Source organism: Mus caroli, unplaced genomic scaffold, assembly GCF_978045245.1.
Source record: "Mus caroli unplaced genomic scaffold, Mus_caroli_1 scaffold_6, whole genome shotgun sequence".
NCBI classification, from domain to species: domain Eukaryota; kingdom Metazoa; phylum Chordata; class Mammalia; order Rodentia; family Muridae; genus Mus; species Mus caroli.
Window position 1 is genome coordinate 114,266,918 of NW_028227261.1, and position 24,052 is coordinate 114,290,969.

The 24,052-nt window shown below is 44.7% G+C and overlaps 1 protein-coding gene across 1 annotated transcript in view; it reads left to right on the forward strand.

Moving 5' to 3' along the window:
- The first annotated feature begins 231 nt into the window (after window positions 1-231).
- Window positions 232-24,052, forward strand: part of Rigi (RNA sensor RIG-I) — a 46,352-nt gene continuing 22,531 nt past the window's right edge. Inside the window, exons 1-5 of the mRNA XM_021159600.2 lie at window positions 232-456; window positions 11,705-11,839; window positions 19,990-20,171; window positions 21,324-21,471; window positions 22,696-22,818. Coding sequence (XP_021015259.1) covers window positions 351-456; window positions 11,705-11,839; window positions 19,990-20,171; window positions 21,324-21,471; window positions 22,696-22,818 — 694 coding nt within the window. The 5' untranslated portion in view covers window positions 232-350. The remainder of the gene's footprint in view (window positions 457-11,704; window positions 11,840-19,989; window positions 20,172-21,323; window positions 21,472-22,695; window positions 22,819-24,052) is intronic.

Below are 24,052 nucleotides of genomic sequence, written 5' to 3' on the forward strand. Positions count from 1 at the left end.
TGGAAGAGGTAACTGGCGTTTATGTTTTTCAAAACTCATTGAACTATGCACTTCAATTGTGCGCACTTTAGAAATATAAACCCACTACGCGAAAAGCTGCGCCCCAACTTAAAGGCAATTTCCAAGGTACTTCTGGGTCCCTGCGGTTCAGTGGCTGTCTAGGTTCAGAAACGAAACTGGATCCCCGCCCCCCCCCCCCGCCCCCTCCAGCGCCCTGAGGCAGTTTCGGTTTCCTAGCGCCAGCAGGCTAGGCAGCTTTTTCATCGGGACTCCTTGGAAAGTCCCCACCACGTTCATCTCTGGCGGATTTGGGGGAGCCAGGGCGCTCATAGATCGCCTGGAGCCACAGAATGACAGCGGAGCAGCGGCAGAATCTGCAAGCATTCAGAGACTATATCAAGAAGATTCTGGACCCCACCTACATCCTCAGCTACATGAGTTCCTGGCTCGAGGATGGTGAGTGGTCCCCAACTGGGGCTCTCAGGCTTTCCACCTTAGCGAGGGGGAAAATATCACTCAGATCAGAAACAATTGAAGGCTCCGTCTCTCCTCTACCCGCCCACCCCGCGCCTTTCTTATGCCAATTTGGGTTATCCCATGTATGTGAGACTCCCAGGCCACATTAGAGTAGACAGCATGGGGATTTGATGTTCGGGAACAAAATTCCTGCAATCTGTAGTAACTTGCATAAGAATACCACTCTTTTCTTACTTTCAAAGCTGGGGAAATGGTCTGTTCGTCTTATTTTCACCTTCTAGACTGCTGTGTGCCTCCTGTTGTCCTGTCATGAGAAACTGAGAAATCAGAATGCGCCCGCCCCTCCTTAGATTCCTGTACAGAGCAAAGAGCAAGGCTTTGGGCCGGGGCCAAAGGTGGAGGTGAGGGCCGCAGGAAGCAAGAGGACTGACACGCGCATTTCTGTCAAATCATGTTGCTGAAATCCGTGGAGGTCCAAGGAAGTTCGTGGAGGAAAACTTTCTCCAGACTCCGTGTGTTCAGTTTAACACAGTTGTTCACATCTAGCTTTTGGGGACTTGATTGGTGGAATAACAGACTCTTTTTGTAAATTGCACCGGGTGCTTCCATCTGAGTAAACAGACCTCCCCACCTCACCCCCACCCCCAGGGAGAAGGGAGAGGGCGTTTGAAGGGGTGACCGACCGAGGGCATGCGGCAGCTACTTTTCATTTTGCAAGTTAAAGCCTAGATGTCTTTCCTGGTGTTGGACGATGGTGGAAACTGCAAGTTAATTCTGACTCTCTTGAGTTCCGAAGCCTAACAGGCTATGCAGAGAGGAGCTAAAGAACACTACCCAGGGCTACCCATGCCCTGGTTGTGCTAAGAGAGAAGCAGAAAAAAAAAAAAAAAAAAAAAAAAAAACCTAATGATTGTGGGGGGACGGGGGGGGGGGGGGGGGGGGGGGCTGAGGAGACCAAACCCACCCAAGGCTTTTCTTAACACCAGGGTCACTTGCCTTTCAATCCTTTAATCTGATCTTTAGTCATTTACATTAGCATACAAAGTAACTAGTTCAATACTGAAACAAAGTAACTAGTTTGTTCAGCCATTCCTGCCATTGCTCTTTGTTCTTATTTAATTCCCTCTTCTGTGGCTCTTCCATCCCCTTTACCAGTCCCTCTCTGGACGCCCACCCCCCCCCCTTTCCTGGAAATGGTACCCTGTTCTGCTTTCTTATAACATGAGGTTCATCACACTCCCTCCCTCCCCCATTTAAGATGTCATCCTTTCCTCTCAGGGTGCCTGTTTTAGTTTCATGAATTTTAGGGTTTTAGTTTTTTGTTTAGTTCTGTGATTTTTTTAAAATGTGGATTATGTTGAATTTGTAGATTGTTCTTGGTGCTAGAGGCCTTTTTATAGTATTATTTCCATCCATCTTGGGAGATCTTTCTGAAATCTTCCAGTGTCTTCGAGATTTTTTTTCCCCACTGCCTTAGAAGTTTGCATTGTAGCGATGGATGGATCGTTCACCTCTTTGGTTAGTTTGTTGTTATTTGTTTGTTGGAGGCTATTGTGAGTAGAACTCCCTCCTCCCCATGTCTTTCTGGGCCAGGTTGTTCTTAGTATGTAAGTAAGCTACTGGTTTCTGTATGTTTATTTAGAACCCTGCCTCTTGGTTGAAACTTTTTATGAGGGCTGAGCTTTGTGGTAGAGTCTTAGGATTATATAGGAATCATTTGACTCATTCCTTCCCTATTTGTCTAACTTTTATGTATGTCTCTTGTCTAGTTGTTCTAGTTGGAACTTTAAGCGCTTTCTTTTTTTTTTTTTTTTAATTGTTTTTGGTTTTTCGAGACAGGGTTTCTCTGGGTAGCCCTGGCTGTCCTGGAACTCACTTTGTAGACCAGGCTGGCCTCGAACTCAGAAATCCACCTGCCTCTGCCTCCCAAGTGCTGGGATTAAAGGCGTGCGCCACCACGCCCGGCTTTAAGCGCTTTCTTGATGAAGAGTGGAAGGAACAGGCACACTTGTCTCATTCCAGACGCTAGAGGAAACACTCTCAGTCTCTAGTATAATGCTGTCTGTGGGTTTGCCATTGTCTATGTAAGAACAAACAAACAAACAAACACACACACACACACACACACAAATCATAAGGAAGCATAAAAGACCAAATAGCCAAGACCACCATTAACAGGAAGGACCGTGCACTCCAATCAGATTGGCTACCTATCAAGGAAACCAATAACAACCAGTATTTACAAGGATATAGATCGAAAGGAACCTTTCTTTTTGTTACTGACATTGAGGATGTAAACTTCTGTAGCTGCTATGGAAATCACTATAGAGGTTTCTAAAACAAACCTGCAAGCAACCCTACCAGGTAACACAGCCATGCTCTCGGAACTCAAACTCCAACATACTGTGGACACACTTACATACCAGTGTTTATTGCTGAACTCATTCATGTCACTGAGGGTACAGTAAAGAACCAGAGACGGCTCTGTGGCTCCATGGAAGGCTTTGTTTGTTTGTTTGTTTTAGTTTTTCAAGACCGGTTTCTCGTCAGGCAGTGGTGGGGCACGTCTTTGATCCCAGCCCTTGGGAGGCAGAGGCAGGTGGGTCTCTGAGTTCGAGGTCAACCTGGTCTACAGTGAGTTCCAGGACAGCCAGGGCTACACAGAGAAACCCTGTCTCCAAAAAAAGAAAAAAAAAAAAAAAAAAAGACTGGGTTTCTCTGTGGCCTTAGCTGTCCTGTAATTGGCTCTGTAGACCAGGCTGGCCTCAATAAAGTTGTGCACTGCTACTTCTTGACCAGGGGGAAGGTTTTTTTATTGTAGCTACAGTGGAGCAAGCAGAGGTATCCGGAACAGAGGGACACAGAAGTTCACTGGCCATGGGAGCAGAGAGAGTAGCAAGGAGAAACGAGAAAATAGGGTCATGGGGGTGGGGTGGGGGTGGGGTGGGGGGCGTGTATAGCCTCGGGAGGTTACACCTCGTCAGTCACTGTAACTAGGAAACAGAACCAGTCTAAATGCCCATCAATGGATGAATGTATAAAAACTTGGTAAAGCTGGCACACACTTTTAATCCCAGCACTCGAGAGGCAAAGGTAGGCAGATCTCTGAGTTCGAGGCCAGCTTGTTCTACAAAGAGAGTTACAGGACAGACACGAGGGGCTACATGGAGAAACCCTGTCTTGAAAAACAAACAAAACCACTTAATAAAACTGTTTCCAAAAAGCCGGGCGTGGTGGCGCACGTCTTTAATCCCAGCACTCAGGAGGCAGAGGCAGGCAGATTTCTAAGTTTGAGGCCAGCCTGGTCTACAGAGTGAGTTCCAGAAACTGTTTCCAGTTGGAACAAAATTTGGGCTAACCTAACTCTGTGTTACTGAGCTATGGTCACTCAAAAATGTTTTCTCTTATTCTCTGTTAGATGAAAGCTATTGTTTTTTGTGTTGTTTGTTTTTGTTGTTGTTGTTGTTTTCTGTCTTGAAAGTTTGCTTTGTGGTCCTCTTACCCCTTTAGGTAAGGTTTGCTGTTGTTTGCTTGTGGCTGTTGTGAATAGGAACACCCTTTTGTGATTGCTTGCTTGCTAAGTGTGCTAACAGCATGTTGGAAAGCTGCTGGTGTATGTGTTCATTGAGAAATTGTTTTATCTCCCTTTTTCCATGCCCCCCCCCTTTCCTCCCTCCCTCCCTCCCTCCCATCCTTCTGTTAGTACTAATCTAATATTGGTATCAGAGTAATGATAGCTTTGTACAATGTGTTTGGTGATGTCCCTTCCCCTACTCTTTTATGGAATAAGCTGACTAATATTTATGTTAGCTTTTCTTTCAAGGTTTGGGCAAATTCTGCAGCGAATCCATCAAATTGCAGGCTTTTATTTCTTGGGAGACTTTTTATTACTGTTTCAACCTTATTCCTTGTTATAAATCTGTTTGTTTATATCTTCTTGATTAAATTTTGGTAGGTCATAGGTGTCTAGGAATTTGTCCATTTCTTCTAGTTTGTTTTAAGTATGAATTTTCAGAGTATTTCCTAATGATTCTGTGCAAGTTATAGGACTCTGTGGTAATCCCCACCTCCACCACCACCTTTTTTCCTTTCTAATTTTGTTATGTGGGTCTTTCTCTCTTTTTGTTAGTTTAGGAGTTTTAAAGTAATAATTTGAATTTAAAAATAAATCAGCAAAGCGCTGAGGAAAAGAATAATAAATGTATGTGAAATTCCTTGTCTCCGACGTGAGGAGGCAGGCAGCACAGCGCATCACCTTGTAGCTTTAAGATGTTAGCCAGAGGCTAAAGATAACAACCCACGAGTTTAGAGAAGATTATACTGGTTTTATGCTCTAGAAAGAGAGAGAAACATGTTTAGTAACTTTAGAGTGATACTATTTGAAGTATTAGGAGGTGTGGTCTTGTTGGACTGAGTGTATCACTGGGGATAGCTTTTGAGATTTCAAAAGCCCAAGCCAGGTCCTGTGCCACCTCTCTCAGCCTGCAGACCAGGATGTAACAGCTGCTCAATGCCTTGTGTGCTGGTGCGCTCCCTGCCATGATCGTAAGGGACTAAGCCTCTGAAACGCTAAGCAAACCCTCAATTAAATGCTTTACTTAGGGTTGGAGAGATGGCTCAGTGGTTAAGAGCACTGACTGTTCTACCAGAAGTCCTGAGTTCAATTCCCAGCAACTACATGGTGGCTCACAACTGTCTGTAATGGGATCTGATGTACTCTTCTAGTGTGTGTCTGAGGACAGCTGCAGTGTACTCATATTAAAAAAACAAACAAACAAAAAAACCCCAAGAATTAAAAAACTGCTTTATTTTATAAGAGTTGCCTTGGTCATGGTGTCTCTCCATAGCAATGGAACAATGACTAAGACACCCATCTAAAGAAAAAGAAAATCAAAAGTAGAAATGAAACAGGCATATTAAATAAATGTAGATGAGAAAACTAGAGACCTAGTTTTAATACTAAAACATATTTCACAGACACAAACCTTAAATTTCGAAGGGTAGCTAATTCACAACGCAGCTTTGTTGGGTAATAAATTTGACATGGTAGAACTCAAAAAACTCTGGTATTACCAGGCATTTTATGAATATTGTTAAATTAGTTCATCAATATTAAAAATGATATAGACATTGTTCAATATAGTAGTAATCACTGAGAGGATGCCACAGACCCTCTGGGCCCCTTTGTCTGCGTGGAACGGGTCTCTAGTCGCAGGTGGGAAAAGCGTCGGATGAATGACAGACAGATGTACACAGGAGAGGTTGTGTAGAATCTGAATGTAATTTGTCAAATCAAGCATCAAACTTTTTATACAGAAGACAATAAAGAAGTTGGGTGACGAGCCGGGCGTGGTGGCGCACGCCTTTAATCCCAGCACTCGGGAGGCAGAGGCAGGCGGATTTCTGAGTTCGAGGCCAGCCTGGTCTACAAAGTGAGCTCCAGGACAGACAGGGCTACACAGAGAAACCCTGTCTCGAAAAACCAAAAAAAAAAAAAAAAAAAAAAAAAAAAAAAGAAGAAGTTGGGTGACATACCCGCAAGGTACAAATGAGGTTACTGGATGCTTAATGACTCTTACACAAAACAGAGGAATGAAAACACAAAGACCGGAAGCAACTGGGCAATAAAAATAACTGAGACAAAGCCAGCCCTATCTAAGGTCAGCTATAGTCTTAGAAGTCGGGTGTGAGGTCTTTACTCTCCTTTCACACCCAAGTCATGGTTCTAACTAGGGAATTCCGTTCTTGCTAACCATCTCATGAATAATGCAATACTCTAAAACCACAGCCTGGTCTACTTCCTAAACCAATGTAAATTCCTGTATATGGGAGCGACTTGGCTTTTATTCTAAGTGATAGTGTAATGCCAGAGGCAATTCTGAATGTCAATGAATTCCCATGGTCTGCTCAAGGACTTTCTAGAACTGTTGGAACACTGGTGAAGGCTTTAGCTATGTCAGAATTCAATCTTAAAAGGGACTTATAATAGGATAATACTAAAAGAGAGCACATGGATCCATACACTAGACTAACTTGGGAATGGAAAATTAATGTATGGGTTAGAGAGAACGCCAGACTCCAGGACTGAGTTTCCATGAAACTCTTCTGCCTCTTGAGTAGCTTCCAGACCTCAGCCTGTCAAGCTGACTCGACCGGAGTGCTTGGCAAGAGGACACATATGTAAGTTTGTACTCTATAAAATGAGAGTCCATTGCCTGGCAGTGGTGGCGCACGCCTTTAATCCTAGCACTTGGGAGGCAGAGGCAGGTGGATCTCTTGAGTTTGGGGCCAGCCTGGTCTACAGAGTGAGTTCCAGGACAGCTAAGCCTACACAGAAAAAAACATATCTCAAAATACTGAAAGAAAAAAAATGAGAGAGAGAAAAAGAGTATATCAACCTCTCCCAATCTGTAAGTTTTCTCGGATGCTACACGACACAAAGGGTTTCTCTGTGTAGCCCTGGCTGTCCTGGAACTCACTTTGTAGACCAGGCTGGCCTCGAACTCAGAAATCTGCCTGCCTCTGCCTCCCGAGTGCTGGGATTAAAGGCGTGGGCCACCACACCCAGCTTAAGTGACTCTTAACCAAAGGAAAATCAAAGCAATGCTAGCCACTTTTAAAGTAAAGTGACAATCAACTCATAAAGTACACATTTAAGGTAACAGCTCAGCCTCTAAACAGGAAAAACTGCAGCTTAAGTGGATTAATTGATAACTCAAAAGAATGAACCTAAGGCATTAGTGAAATGGACAATTATAATGCAAGACACTGCAAACAAAAGACGATGGCAACCGGAAACAGTAAGAGCCAGAAAAATCCCAAAGAGAGCAAATCAGCTAAAAAAAAGAACAAAGATTTTAAAATGCTCCTCTAAGGACAGAGCTAATAGGGTTTCTGCAGTCTTACTGCAAAAAAGGTGCCTAATGGTCCCATATTCCAGAAGGTAGAAAATTAGCCTTTTCCTAAGACACAAAGGATTCTTACAAGGTGAGTTTAAAAAATGAGTAAACAACTCTTCCAAAGGAGAGTGTGTGGGATGCAACAGGAGGTTTAGTTTAAAACAGAATGACTGGAGAGAGGGCTCAGCAATTGAGAGAGTGAGTGTACTGGAACCCAAGTCAGGCTGCCTATAGCTCCAGCTCAGGGCATCCCGCACCATCTTACTGTGCTCAGACCTAAATATACAAACACTAAACAAACACACAATTGTTGTGATGGTTGTCCTGATTGTCAACATGACCACATCTGGAATGAACTAAAATCCAGAAATGGAGGGCACACCGGTGTTCCAGATCTTGAGGCAGGAATACACAGGCTTCTGACTCATTTCTTGACATGGACTGACACAAGCTTTTGATCCAGATTTTGAGGCATACTGGCCATGAAAAGTTTAGGCTCATGCAAGGTAATACATACCTTTAATCCCAGGAGACAGAGAGGCAAGCAGATCTCTGAGTTCAAGGCCAGCCTGGCACAGAGCAAGTTCCAAATCCAGCCGTGGTGGAACACACCTTTAACCTGCGACACATCTTCTGCTGGAGGCCTATTTAAGGACGGGGGAAGAAGGAAGAGTCACTCTTCTTTACCTGCTTTTTACTTACTTGCCAGCACATCTGTTGGAACCTACTTCTTCAGGATTCCAGCTTATATAGAAAACAGAGCCCGGCGTTGGTGGCACACGCCAGCCTGGTCTACAGAGTGAGTTCCAGGACAGCCAGGGCTACACAGAGAAACCCTGTCTCGAAAAACCAAAAAAAAAAAAAAAAGAAAAAAGAAAATGGGCTGAAACAACTAGCCTCATGGACCAGAGCAATTGCTAGACTCTTGGACTTCCCATATACAGCTGACCATTGTTGGGTTACTGGGAATGTAGCAGTCAGTGGGTAAGAGCGCTGACTGCTCTTCCAGAGGTTCTGAGTTCAATCCCCAGCAACCACGTGGTGGCTCACAACCATCTGTAATGGGGTCTGATGCCCTCTTCTGGTGTGTCTGAAGACAGCTACAGTGTACTTACTCATCACATATATGTATGCAAGCCATTAAAATAAATTTTCTTTTTTCTTTCTTCCATTCTTTCCTTCTTTCCTTTATTCCTTCCTTCCTTTCTTTTTGTTTTCTTTCTTTTCTTTTTTCTGAGACAGGGTTTCTCTGTATAGCGCTGGCTGTCCTGGAACTCACACTGTAGACCAGGCTGGCCTCGAACTCAGAAATCCACCTGCCTTTGCCTCCCGAGTGCTGGGATTAAAGGCGTGCGCCACCACTGCCCAAATATTTTATTCATTCATTCATTCATTCATTCATTCATTTTATATATGTGATGAGTACACTGGAAATTCCATCAAAAAGAGCAAGTTTGACTGGTATCAGTAGATTTACTGTTGATAGGAATCCCTAAATGAGAGCTAAGGTAAAAGGCTCTCCCTCTCCTAGGTCTTCTGCATACCTTCCTTGACTGGTCTGGGCCAGATCTCCTAAGCTCTAAGAATGTGCTGAAAACACACTGGTAACTGGCTCCCTCCTTGGGAATTTGTACTCCCTCTGCTGTGGGAAACTTGGATATAAGAGGCTACAGGAGGACAGTGTGTTATACCCCAGGCACAGAGTTAGCGTGTACATTCAAAACGCATACCATTTTGAAAGTAGCAGCTGCTAGCATTTCCTGTCACCTGGTCAACCTGGTCTCTTTAGCTCCCCCACCCCTTCCACTTTTCTGCTGTGTTTCTTTTACTCTCTTAGCAAAAATTGGAATGAAAGACCACAAATGTATTTGTAATTCAAAATGCTTGCTGAATCAGCTATACTCGTTACTGTTGCCATAGGGCGTTCGCTCCCACCCACCCCCACCCCCTTAGTCCAGCAGTTGCTTCAGAGTTTTGAAGAAGAGGAGGAAGCCTTTCTTCTTCCATGTGACACCCTCCACTGCGACTTCTGCTTACTGTGGGGAACTTGAGTGGAGGACGGGAGTGTGCATTGTTGAAGGAGTGGAGGACGGGAGTGTGCATACATGAAGGAATGGAGGACGGGAGTGTGCATACATGAAGGAGTGGAGGACAGGAGTGTGCATACATGAAGGAGTGGAGGACGGGAGTGTGCATACATGAAGGAATGGAGGACGGGAGTGTGCATACATGAAGGAGTGGAGGACAGGAGTGTGCATTGTTGAAGGAGTGGAGGACGGGAGTGTGCATACATGAAGGAATGGAGGACGGGAGTGTGCATACATGAAGGAGTGGAGGACAGGAGTGTGCATTGTTGAAGGAGTGGAGGACAGGAGTGTGCATAGATGAAGGAGTGGAGGACAGGAGTGTGCATACATGAAGGAGTGGAGGACAGGAGTGTGCATAGATGAAGGAGTGGAGGACAGGAGTGTGCATACATGAAGGAATGGAGGACGGGAGTGTGCATACATGAAGGAATGGAGGACGGGAGTGTGCATACATGAAGGAATGGAGGACGGGAGTGTGCATACATGAAGGAATGGAGGACGGGAGTGTGCATACATGAAGGAGTGGAGGACAGGAGTGTGCATTGTTGAAGGAGTGGAGGACGGGAGTGTGCATAGATGAAGGAGTGGAGGACGGGAGTGTGCATTGTTGAAGGAGTGGAGGACGGGAGTGTGCATAGATGAAGGAGTGGAGGACGGGAGTGTGCATACATGAAGGAGTGGAGGACAGGAGTGTGCATAGATGAAGGAGTGGAGGACAGGAGTGTGCATACATGAAGGAGTGGAGGACAGGAGTGTGCATAGATGAAGGAGTGGAGGACAGGAGTGTGCATACATGAAGGAATGGAGGACGGGAGTGTGCATACATGAAGGAATGGAGGACGGGAGTGTGCATACATGAAGGAATGGAGGACGGGAGTGTGCATACATGAAGGAGTGGAGGACAGGAGTGTGCATACATGAAGGAGTGGAGGACAGGAGTGTGCATACATGAAGGAGTGGAGGACGGGAGTGTGCATACATGAAGGAATGGAGGACGGGAGTGTGCATACATGAAGGAGTGGAGGACGGGAGTGTGCATACATGAAGGAGTGGAGGACGGGAGTGTGCATACATGAAGGAGTGGAGGACAGGAGTGTGCATAGATGAAGGAGTGGAGGAGGGGAGTGTGCATAGATGAAGGAATGGAGGATGGGAGTGTGCATACATGAAGGAGTGGAGGACAGGAGTGTGCATACATGAAGGAGTGGAGGACAGGAGTGTGCATAGATGAAGGAGTGGAGGAGGGGAGTGTGCATAGATGAAGGAGTGGAGGAGGGGAGTGTGCATAGATGAAGGAATGGAGGATGGGAGTGTGCATACATGAAGGAGTGGAGGACAGGAGTGTGCATAGATGAAGGAGTGGAGGAGGGGAGTGTGCATACATGAAGGAATGGAGGACGGGAGTGTGCATACATGAAGGAGTGGAGGACGGGAGTGTGCATACATGAAGGAGTGGAGGACAGGAGTGTGCATAGATGAAGGAGTGGAGGAGGGGAGTGTGCATAGATGAAGGAATGGAGGATGGGAGTGTGCATACATGAAGGAGTGGAGGACAGGAGTGTGCATACATGAAGGAGTGGAGGACAGGAGTGTGCATAGATGAAGGAGTGGAGGAGGGGAGTGTGCATAGATGAAGGAGTGGAGGAGGGGAGTGTGCATAGATGAAGGAATGGAGGATGGGAGTGTGCATACATGAAGGAGTGGAGGACAGGAGTGTGCATAGATGAAGGAGTGGAGGAGGGGAGTGTGCATAGATGAAGGAGTGGAGGACGGGAGTGTGCATACATGAAGGAATGGAGGACAGGAGTGTGCATACATGAAGGAGTGGAGGACAGGAGTGTGCATACATGAAGGAGTGGAGGAGGGGAGTGTGCATAGATGAAGGAGTGGAGGACGGGATTGTGCATACATGAAGGAATGGAGGACAGGAGTGTGCATACATGAAGGAGTGGAGAACAGGAGTGTGCATACATGAAGGAGTGGAGGACAGGAGTGTGCATAGATGAAGGAGTGGAGGATGGGAGTGTGCATACATGAAGGAATGGAGGATGGGAGTGTGCATTGATGAAGGAATGGAGGACAGGAGTGTGCGAGGATGGAAGGGTTGAGTCTGTTGCTTCTCAAAGGTCTTCTGGTTCTGTGAGTTATGACTCCCAGTCCCACATGGGAAGGTCTGGTCTGTTATCTTCCAGTGACTAGTGCTTCTGCAGGCTGCTCACTTGCCCTTGCTTCTGTTTGCAGAGGAGGTGCAGTACATTCAGGCTGAGAAGAACAACAAGGGCCCAATGGAAGCCGCCTCACTGTTCCTCCAGTACCTGTTGAAGCTACAGTCAGAGGGCTGGTTCCAGGCCTTTTTGGATGCCCTGTACCATGCAGGTTGGTTCCTTCTTCTTCCTCACAGTTCAGAGTACTTCACTCTGCTGCCTCAGAAGGCTGAGGGGAGAAAAGTGACTTGTTCTGTGACATCTGTGTGTGGCTTCTGCCTCATGCGGGAAATGTAAAGACTATTTTGAATCAGATAAGAGAATGGTTTATACTAGAAATATCCAAAGCAATCTACAGAGTTGTAACCACTAGGAGAGGTGACAATATTACTAGCATGCCGGTATCTTTCAAGAGGAGAACGAGTAAATAAATCGGTTTTATAATGTTTACTGTGCTCCATTATACTGCAATGAAGCGTGTGGACATGTCTGTAAATGACAACCCAGCTGAACTGTAGGCATGCAGCATTTAAATTTGAATATCATAAACTATAATAGCTATAAAGTTCCACATGAGTCAAACTAAACAGATAGGGAAGGAAACTGGACCAGTCCTGGGGCGTAAGCTTAATAAACTCTCCCTGTCTGACTGAGATCGGTGTCCTGTGGTTTGTGAGGCAATTCCTGAACTATAACACTTAAGCGATTACATTTCTTGCCCCTCTGCCACTCTAGCTTATTCACTGGTGAAAGAAGAATACTTTTCTTTAGTGTTACCAACAATGAGCAGGGGGTGGGGGGATGGGGGAAATGTGAAAAGGCAGGCCCAGTGTACGTAAGAAACACCAAAGAAAAGAAAGCCACCGGGCTCCTGTTGCTTTCATTGTATTGGAGTGTTTGTCAGCTGGCTGGGGATGGGGGGGGAGCACACCTTTAATCCCAGCTCTGGGGAGGCAGAGGCAGGCGGATCCCTGTGAGCTCCACCAGTCATGGCTGGCCTCGCCAAGAACTGTAACCATCACATCCTAACACAGGTGTGTTGAATTAACATGATACTGTTAAAACCAACATGCTGGCTTCCTCCGCTGCTGCGGTCCCTAGGGAAGCCGCACATTGGCACCAGCTGTATAAAAACTAATGATTTTTTTTTCTTTTTAATTCATTAAAAGGATTTAAATGTCATTGTTATAAAACTTGGTTTCCTGCTATTTCCAGGATTAATAATTGACTTATTCTCTCTATTTCCTGCTTTATAGACCATCATTTTGATACATTATCTATTTCCATCTCAGTGATACATGCTTATCTTACCCGTTTATTTCATTTTAAAAATTTGTGTGTGTGTGTGTGTGTCTGAGAGTGGGCATGCATTTGTGAGTGTATTGCCTAGAGGTCAGACATTCCCCTGGAGCTGGAGTTAATGGCAGTTGTGAGGGACTGACATGGGTGCTGGGATCTGACCTCAGTCCTCTGCAAGAACACTATGAACCTTACTTGCTAAGCCATCTCCCCAGCCCTTACCTGTTGCAGTTACTCTCCATTCCAAATAAGCCCTGGCAATGAAAACAAGACTTAATTCATATGAATACAAGCTGTGCACCTAGGTTGGGCAGATCTACCGCTACACTACTATCTTCTCCATCTATGAGACACACCCGCCCTTTTTTTTTTTTTTTTTTTTTTTTTGGTTTTTCGAGACAAGGTTTCTCTGTAAAGCCCTGGCTGTCCTGGAGCTCACTTTGTAGACCAGGGTGGCCTCCAACTCAGAAATCCACCTGCCTCTGCCTCACAAGTGCTGGGATTAAAGGCGTGCGCCACCACTCAGTTTCGGCAGGCCATGTGCTTCTGCTCCACTTTTCTTCTTCCTCCTCCTCTGTGTCCGCTCCCTCTTCCACTTTCTTCTTCTCTCTCTTCCCACCTTCCTCTCCACCTTCCTTTTTTTTTTCCTTTTTTTTAAGTTTTTTAAAAATTAGGTATTTTCCTCATTTACATTTCCAATGCTATCCCAAAAGTCCCCCCTACCCTCCCCCCCCACCCCCCTACCCACCACCTTCCCTTTATCAGCCCAATCACCAGTTCTCCTTTATTTTACAAATTAAGGTGGGAAGCAGGTTTACAGGAAATCACCCGAGTGCTGAGTGCTGACTCATTCCTTGTTCACAGCCACTCACTGGAGAACGGAATTACCATCAAATGTAATTAGGCCGAGGGCTCTCCACAACACTTACCAAGCACTTCAAATGGCGCAGCAGGGGATCAAGAGACAAGGAAACACAAACTCTGCTTATTTTCCTCCTCTCTTATGTAGCCCCATCAGAGAAGCTGTTGTTTACCTTTTGTGGGCTCTAACTAATTTGAATATTATATTTAAGATCTTGTCTCTTAAGTAGAAATGGCACAGCTAACTTTAACTGTACAATTATATGAGGTTTACTAGTAAAAGTCTCGCGTTTAGGCAAGAAAGGGAATTTTAAAACATTTGTATTGGAACATAAGCGCTGGAACATCTCTGTTTGCAAGTGAGGTGCTTTGTGTGCACAACCCTAAGAGTTTCATAAAGGAATGGTCTGCATTAATCAATTCAGAAAAGGCTCAGAATATAAAGCCAATATCATCAAATAGAGATGGAGACCAGTTTATGTACTAACAAATAATGCAAAAAAAGATTTTAATCAAGCGATTCCTTTTATAACAGCAACAAGAACAATAAAGTTAGGCATGCCAGTGCTCCTGACTGCTGAACCACCTCAGCAATGCAAACGTTTACATCTTAGCAGTAAGTACAGCTTCTAATTCGTGAATGTAAGACGCCATTGGTTAGTTAGTTAGTTAGTTAGTTAGTTAGTTTCAGAAGTGGTTTATGGCCTTCGGGTCATAGGTCTTCCCCTGCTCAGCTTTGCTTGTTCCTAACTTTATCTAAAGTTCTCAGTGTTGTTATAAAAGGAATCACTTGGGGCTGGAGAGATGGCTCAGTGGGTAAGAGCACCCGACTGCTCCTCCAAAGGTCCTGAGTTCAAATCCCAGCAACCACATGGTGGCTCACAACCATCCGTAACGAGATCTGACTCCCTCTTCTGGAGTGTCTGAAGACATCTACAGTGTGCTTACATATAATAAATAAATAAATCTTTAAAAAAAAAGTAAAAAATATGGGAAAAAAAGGAATCACTTAGTTAAAAATCTCATCCCTAGCCTGTTTGGTGGCACATGCCTTTAATCCCAGCACTTGGGAGGCAGAGGCAGGCGGATTTCTAAGTTCGAGGTGCCTGGTCTATAAAGTGAGTTCCAGGACAGCCAGGGCTACAGGGAAACCCTGTCTCAAAAAACAAAAACAGGGCTGGTGAGATGGCTCAGTGGGTAAGAGCACCCGACTGCTCTTCCGAAGGTCCAGAGTTCAAATCCCAGCAACCACATGGTGGCTCACAACCATCCGCAACGAGACCTGGCGCCCTCTTCTGGAGTGTCTGAGGACAGCTACAGTGTACTTACATATAATAAATAAATCTTTAAAAAACAAAACAAAACAAAACAAAAAAAGCACTGACTGCTCTTCTGAAGGTTCTGAGTTCAAATCCCTGCAACCACATGGTGGCTCACAACCATCTGTAATGGGATCCGATGCCCTCTTCTGGTGTGTCTGAAGACAGTAACAGTTTACTTACATATAATAAATAAATAAATAAATCTTTGGGTGGGAGTGAGTGGGGCTGGAGAGAGAAGAAAAAGTGTCTGAAGACAACTACAGTGTACTTACATATGATAGATAAATAAATCTTTAAAAAAATAAATAAATGAAAGATGCCAATATTACCCAGAGTAGGCACAGTAATACCTTTCATAATGCCAAATTTTGGTGGCAGGATTGTTTATTAAACAGGAATAGAAAAATTTACTCTAAAATTCATATGAAATATTAAATGGTCAAAATATTGGAAAGAGAAACACACTTGGAAACCTTGGGGGACTTATATTTCCTGGTGTCAAAACATATCACAAAGCTACAGTAATCAAAACAGTACAGAACCTCCATAAAGCCAGATAATTAGACATTAGCCCAGAGGTAAACTCTGAAGGATATGGCCAAAGGTTCTTCGGCAAGGGTACCATGACCGCCCAAAAGGGGGAAAAAACAACCCAGTCTCTTTAATATGAAAATACATTGGAGTAAGTGGATATACATATGGGAATGAGAGGTATCAGGCATAATCTTGTGCTATGATGTGAATTTGAAATGTCCCCATCACATTCATGTTTTGAGTGCTTGGTCCCCAGCTTGTGGGGTTTTAGGAGGTAGAGCCTAGCTAGCCAAAGTAACACGTGTATACGTTCATATATGTGTGCACACAGGTATGGGGGTACTTGTGTGTAGCCCAGAGGCTGACATAGTGTCTTCCTTAGGAGCTCTCCACCATATGTTTTTGGGAATTTACCCTCTCTGGCTTGACTGGCTGGGATTATACGGTTGTGCTGCTACACTTGGCTTTTTACATGAGAGCTGGGGACAGGAACTCAGGTCCTCAGGCTTGTGTGGTGAGCACTTTTCTACTAAACACCTTCTTGGTCCTGGAGCTATTTTGATTGTTTTAGTTTTTTGGGTCTATAGGGGGGAGAAAAAAACCACATTGTCTTCCCAGGGTCTTGAATGAAGTAGATGAGGGTCTGAGAGGCAGGCACGCCTGGTGGATCTGTCCAAGAACCCCAGAGTACGGCATTCTTGGATTCTTTTAGTAGAAGCCATTTTCCTTCTCCATTTGCCCATTGACTTAATCTTTTCTTGGAATGGTGTGGAAGGAAACACTTTTCAAGGGCAGTGTGATGGTTTGTATATCCTTGGACCAGGGAGTGGCACCATCTGAAGGTGTGACCTTGTTGGAATAGGTGTGCCCTGGTTGGAAGGGGTGTGTCACTGTGGGTGTGGGTATAAGATCCTCCCCCTAGTTGCCTGGAAGTCAGTCTTCCACTAGAAGCCTTTGGATGAAGACATAGAACTCTCAGCTCCTCCTGCACCATGCCTGCCTGGATACTGCCATGCTCCCACCTTGATGATAATGGACTGAACCTCTGAACCTGTAAGCCACCCCCAATTAAATGTTGGTTTTTTATAAGACTTGCCTTGGTCATGGTGTCTGTTTACAGCAGTAAAACCCTAACTAAGACAGAAGTTGGTACCAGGAGTGGGGTATTGCTGTGATAGGCCTGACCATGCTTTTATTTGAAAGAATGTGGATTTTGGGACTTTGGATTTGGAAAGCAGTGGAATGCTTTAAATGGGGTTTAATGGGTCATCCTAGTAGGAATATGGAAGACTTTATTGCTGGGAGTAATTTGAACTGTGTTGACCTGGCCCAAGAGATTTCAAAGGAGAAGAATTTCAGAATGTGGCATAAAGACTGGTTTTGTGGTATTTTGGTGAAGAATGTGGCTACTTTTTGCCCTTGTCTGAAAAGTTTGCCTGAGGCTAAGGTGAAGAGACTTGGATTAATTGCGTTGAAAAGAGAAGTTTCAAAAAAGCCCAGCAGAGACTTTGTTCTCTGGTTAAGTCTTATGAAGAGAAGTTTGAACAAGCATAGCAAGCTTAGAAAGGAAAAATATAAAATATATAGTTTGAGTATTAAAGGAGTACCAGGAAGTGAAATGGAGCAAAATCTTGTGTTCTAGGAGATAAAGATTAAGGGAGTGGGACCTTGGGGCAAGATCCTACCCAGCTAAATTAAATCCAGGCATGGTGGTACACACCTTTAATCTCAGGAGACAGGCATGCTGATCTCTGCATTCAAGGTCAATCTACAGAGCAAGAACCAGGATAGCCAAGCTTAGGCAGTGAAGGATTTAGAAAACATAAAGCTAGTGATAATGTAATAGGACAAGGGGATCATGTTCTAGTTCCTGTAAGCAGCAGAACTCGGCAGATTCAGCCATGTGCCTCTGGCTCTAGAGTTAAGAATGGAAGGAACTACTGGGACAATTGATGCTGGTTAGCTGGAGCTAAGGAATTAGCGGTGATTAAGAAGAGACCAGCATCGTTGAGGTGAAATCTTCTGGAAATTGTTTTCTGGGAGCACAAAGAAGCTGTGTTCCAGAGATACCCAAGGTTGTACCTCATGCTGCGGCTGGACTTGGTAATGTGTAAGAGTCACTCAGGTGGTACTGCTTGTGAAGGAATGAAGGGATCATGGAGAGAAGCTGAGGCTTAGCACTGTGAGAGGCCAGGGAAGGCCATTGGAGAAGGTGAAGCCTCAGCTGTAGTTGATGGCCCAGGACTGAAGGGGTCATGCAAAGGATTTGAGGCTTGGCACCCTGAAGAGAGCCTATGAGAGGCTATTGGTGAAGCCTAGTTGGAGTGGAATACCCCAGTGTATTAGAGATGTCAGTACCATGGAGTGATCACCAAGAACTGCAGCCATAGTGGAGTGGATCAACCTGAGCTTAGAGTGCTACAGAGGGCAGAGCTGGAAAAGTGATGCCAGCCCTTAGGAGGAGTCCAAAAGATCAAGTGGAATCCCAGACACTGAAACAAGAAGCTGTAACATTGAAATTGCCTCGGAGACTCAAAGATGTTAAAGATGCCAGAGCCATGGGACACATGCTGAGGAAAGCTGCTAACAGGGAATGGAACCAGCCCAGGAGAAAGCATTTTGTTGCAGTCAACAAAGATGAAAAAGGAGTGGAGATCTGAAGACCGCTTTGACATCAGCCATGGAGATGCAGAGTTTGGAGTTTGCCCAGCTGGTTTCCTGCCTTGCTTTGGAGATTACAGTTAATTAAGTTGGATGAATCTCAGAAGAGACCTTGAACTTTGGACTTTTAACATTGTTGTGACTGCTACAGGCTATGAGGACTTTGAAAGTTGGACTAAATGCATTTTGCATTATGCTATGTTTAAGTGTGGCCCCCATAGACTCATGTTTTTGAACAAGTCTATGGGGACCAGGGAGTGGAATGTGATGGTTTGTATATCCTTGGACCAGGGAGTGGCACCATCTGAAGGTGTGACCTTGTTGGAATAGGTGTGCCCTGGTTGGAATGGGTGTGTCACTGTGGGTGTGGGTATAAGATCCTCCCCCTAGTTGCCTGGAAGTCAGTCTTCCACTAGAAGCCTTTGGATGAAGACATAGAACTCTCAGCTCCTCCTGCACCATGCCTGCCTGGATACTGCCATGCTCCCACCTTGATGATAATGGACTGAACCTCTGAACCTGTAAGCCACCCCCAATTAAATGTTGGTTTTTTATAAGACTTGCCTTGGTCATGGTGTCTGTTTACAGCAGTAAAACCCTAACTAAGACAGGCAGGATGTAAGATTCGCATTGCTCTGGTCTTCTTTACTGTCTCCGCCTGAGAAGATAAACAGGATGGATTTGACTAATTTAAAAGTAAATTGAGATGACAAAGAGCTGGCTCTGTGATTAAGAGCACTTGCTGATCTTGCAGAGGACCCAGGTTTGGTTCCTAGACTTACATGGTAGCTCACAACCATCTGTAATGTCAGTTCCAGGAATCTGACACTCTCTTCTGCTCTCCAAAGATACCAGACACACTCACGGTACACAGACACATGCAAAGTAAAATAGAAATAAATATTAAAAAAAATAATAAATTGTGGGTTGTTGTTAAAGTGCATGAGGGGCATTTTCAAGATTTTATTCTAAGGTCAAATACAAGGTCTCATATCTGTTCTTAGGACTTGACCCTGAAAGATAATGAATTTTAGGAGACCTAAACTGTTGGGTACTAAAAATGAGTATTACTCCCATTTTGGAAAATCATGAAGAGCTGTATTAGCTTTCTTTAACTACTTTGAGTAAATGCCCGAGGAAATAAAAAGCAGAAAAATGAGAGCCAAGAGGATCTGTAGCTTCTGTACCCAGGGATGGTGAGGCAGGGCACCAGGGCGGGAGCATGTGGGCAAAGCGGCACTTTCTGATAGACAGGTGGCAAAGGGTGCCAGGCAGGGGCCCTGGACAAGATGCATTCTTCAAAGCCCATCTCCAGTGACTCACTTCTCCCAGAGAGGCTACAGTTCTCAGTTGCTCCTTCTGTATGAACTCAATATGCTGCCAGTGGTGACGCCAGGACCCGAAGGGTGTGGCCACCAGGTCTCGCAGGGTGTGGTCACCTCTAAAGACTGCCACCAGCTGGTGTCCAAGCCTGTAACCTGTCAGCCTCATGGCCTGGCTCCCCAGACTGTCCAGTGACTGAGGCCATTTGCAGATGGTTTTCAGTTCCCTTGCCACTGATTTGAACAGGATTCCTATGATTTTGATTTCAAAGCATTTTTATGTTGGATTTGCTTAAGAAATCCCCATTTCTCTTTCTTTTCAGGTTACTGTGGACTTTGTGACGCCATCGAAAGTTGGGACTTTTCAAAAATTGAAAAGTTAGAGGAACACAGATTACTTTTAAGACGTTTAGAACCAGGATTTAAGGCCACAGTTGATCCAAATGATATCCTTCCTGAAATATCTGAATGTTTGATTAATCAGGAATGTGAAGAAATCAGACAGGTAAACCAATGCCAAATTTGAAGAAAAATGCAGAGACATTGGAAATGCCCATTTTCTGTCTTTGTTTTAGGCCCAAGGATAATTGAAACCCACAAAAGCTCTCATCTAGCAGGTATAATGACTAGAATAGAATTTTTAAAGTGAATGGGGTAATTTTTGTGCTAGACTATTAGAAAATTAACCTATTTGCAGTTAAAGTTGCCCCCTTACTTTTTAAAAAAATAGTGGTTTATGCACAATGCAAAGCACACCAAACAGTGCAACAGATAAAAGGAAAAATATGTCAGGCTCTTGGGCATAAATACATTTATTACAGTCTCTCAGTCACTTAACTAGTGATGTGGTGCCCGACAGTTCATTTAGCTTCTCTAAGCATCTGTGGGGTTTTTTGTTTGTTTGTTTGTTTGTTTTTTGATTTGTTTTATTTTTTATGTCTAAAGAAAATGTACCTTTTGGGTTTTTTGGTGTTTTTTTTTTGTCGTTGTTGTTGTTTGTTTGTTTTGTTTTTGTTTTTTCAAGATAGGGTTTCTCTGTGTAGCCCTGGCTGCCCTGGAACTCACTCTGTAGACCGGGCTGGCCTCAAACTCAGAAATCTGCCTGCCTCTGCCTCCCGAGTGCTGGGATTAAAGGCGTGCACCACCACGCCCAGTGAAAATGTACCTTATTAGCATTCTTTTAGGGTTAAATGAGAGGTCATGCACAAAATGTGTATGTCAGCTTGATGCATAGCAGTATATGCACAATGCATTTCAGTTATCATTAGAAAGAAAAGTCATAGAACATCTGCTTTCAAAGAAGACCTGCTGCTGTGCTGTTAGGCATTTCCAAATGGCTCTGTGTGCTGATACATCCTTAGGGTGAATGGTTAGCATCTGGGTTAACGTTTTTTACCCCAGGATTGCTGATAGCCATGGATATAAGGATTCAGAAGATGACAACATTTGCCTTGGCATATTGATAACACATTATAAAAGACAAAGGTGAAGAAAAGAATATCTTAAAAGCTAGTGCTGGACAGGGCAAAAAGATGATGCTAACTAAGCCCTACTCAATTATATCTCACAGTGATTTCAATCAGATACCGCTTCCACAAAAGCTTGCCAGAGGAAAGGCTGAGCTGCCTGATCAGTGTGCTGCATTTGTCTCCCCCAGATCTGCGACACTAAAGGGAGAATGGCAGGTGCGGAGAAGATGGCCGAATGTCTTATCAGATCCGACAAGGAGAACTGGCCAAAGGTCTTGAAACTTGCTTTGGAGAAAGACAACAGCAAGTTTAGTGAACTGTGGATTGTTGATAAAGGTGGGCTGCTCCAAGAAAGAACCCTGGACCCTGCTGCACTCCTCCCAGTTCTCCCCACTTTACTACCCATCAGAGGCGCTGTTCACTTCAGATACCAAAGGCTGTATCCCTAGGATACAAGCAGTGGGAAGCTGAATTCTGGGAGGAAGGGAGCTACATGGCATGGAATTAACCCGACCAGGTCAAAGAATCTAGGGAAGGCTTCCAGCCCCAATTTAAGTTATCAGAGAAATAGCTTGAGAATTCTAAACTTAAAGGTTCAAACTGCAAGACTTACCTCCCTATCTGAGCAGAGGCTGAGTGTTGTGGGTGATAGTTATGGACTGGTTCTCTTGCCCGGAAGCCATCTGGACTCAGACAGAGCAAGAGTAAACGAAGATTTACTGTGTTTAAGCCAACCTCATTTGGCTTCCGGAAACTCACTTCTTGCTTTAAACAGACCTTGATAAATACCTGAGTTTCTAGTTTCCGTTCTCACCTAGATTTCCTGAGAACATAAATTATTCCAGAAACTCTACATCGTTGGTCAGAGATGGAACCGTGTCTCTTTAGTGTGCTCCTGCGTTATTTGCGTGAGTTCCGGAGTGGGGAGGGGCTCCGGATGCAAACTGCTGAGCGCAGCGGGTTACACACTTGGAGTCGCGTAGTTCCAGGTGACGCTGGAATTCAATTGCCAAGTTGAGCTTCAAACTCAAAATGATTCTTGCAGTTGTTCTAAGCCATCAAAGTGGGGCTGTTGAGATGGCTCAGTGGACAAGGTTCCTGCCACTGACCCTGAAGGCCCAAATTCAACGTCTAGAGCCTACATGATAGAATCAATCCCCAAACAGTGTCCCTATCCCTCTGCACACTCACTGTGTCACGTGTGACACACACAGTAAACAAATCCATTTCAAAAGTAAATAAAATGTTAAGAAAGTGCAAGACTGTGATTGTAAGAGCTCAACGGAAATTTAGATGTTTAGTGTTAGTGTTAGGACTTTTTGGGGCTTCCCCAACCAAAACCATAATCACATTGCGCATGCTTTTAGTCCTAGCACGTAGGAGGCAGAGGCAGGTGGATTTCTGAGTTCGAGGCCAGCCTGGTCTACAGAGTGAGTTCCAGGACAGCCAGGGCTATAGAGAGAAACCCTGCCTCGACCACCCCCCTCCCCCCAAAAAAGATTCTAAGTTGTAAGCTGTTATTTATGTTTATGATTGTTTGCTTGCCTGTTTATCACAAAGGTTTCAAAAGGGCTGAAAGCAAGGCTGATGAAGATGATGGAGCGGAGGCGTCCAGCATCGAGATTTTCATTCAGGAAGAGCCAGAGTGTCAGAATCTCAGTCAGAATCCCGGGCCTCCTTCAGGTACCAAGCATCGTTTGCTCTCATCCATGATGGTGTTCCCCCAGCACTTTGATGCCCTTTGAAAAGTCTTTTTTAAGGATGATTAAGAAAAGAAAGAGAATTTGTGGGGCAATAGGGACTTCATAATTAGAATCCCTGTTCCTGTCTTCCATGGCCTCTGCTGCTTTTAATACCCTTCAACCCTCCCCCTCCCCTCCCCTCCCCTCCCCTCCCCTCCCCTCCCCTCCCCTCCCCTCCCCTCCCCTCCCCTCCCCTCCCCTCCCCTCCCCTCCCCTCTCCTCCCTCCTGTATGTATGTCTTCATCTGTACCGTGTTCCCAGAACTTCAGTGTCCATGACTTCTCAAAGCAGCCTTGCTCTCTAAAGAACACTTCTGCTCATGAGCAGCCACTTGTTCAGTCTCCTCCCAGGATCCCAGGGCTGCCATACAAGTGGTCGAGGTGGCTGTGTGCCCACTGTTTGCAGCCACTGTGTGGGGCTCACAATAGCTTCTCATACACATGTGCTGTTTAGTTACCTGTGGTTGGACGGAGGCCCTAAGGCTCCTTGAAATACATTTTCAACACAAAGAGACCAGAAAGTAGTTGTAAGACATGCCATAACAAAATAGTGTGTGTGTGTGTGTGTGTGTGTATATATATATATATATATACATATATCAGTATATCAGGGAGGAGACAAGATTAATAATGAATAGTGTTAAAAGATGTGACTTTTTTCCCTAGAACAATAGAATAAAAATAGACACCTTACAAATGATGTCAGCAACTGAATGACACAGGTTTCTGCCATCCTAGAGATGCACAGTGGGAACTGATTTAAATGTTTCAGACACACAGTGGTCCATGCATGTCTTTTAAACAAAGGCAATTTCCTTCACTTAGGAAGTCTTTCTTTACAGTGGGAAGGTTAGACACACTAGGTGATTTCAGCCTTTCCTGTCTCATGACATTTTGTATGCTGACCCGTTACTGAGATGACGCCTCAGACCGCTGAACCTGGTCGTGCTGAGTTGAGAATCCCATTGGGCGTCCTGAGAAGCACACAGCATGGCTCCTGCTCACTAAGCAATGGCTTTGAGAATCTGGGCTGACAGCTGGTTTTCCTCGGCTGTTTTGGATGATCTGTTCTTACTTTGTTCCAAGTGGCTTTGTTTTGAATTAGGCCATTCTTGCTGTCCTTTTTCTTGATAAAGTTTCCATGATTAAGAAAGAATTCATGGGGCTGGAGAGATG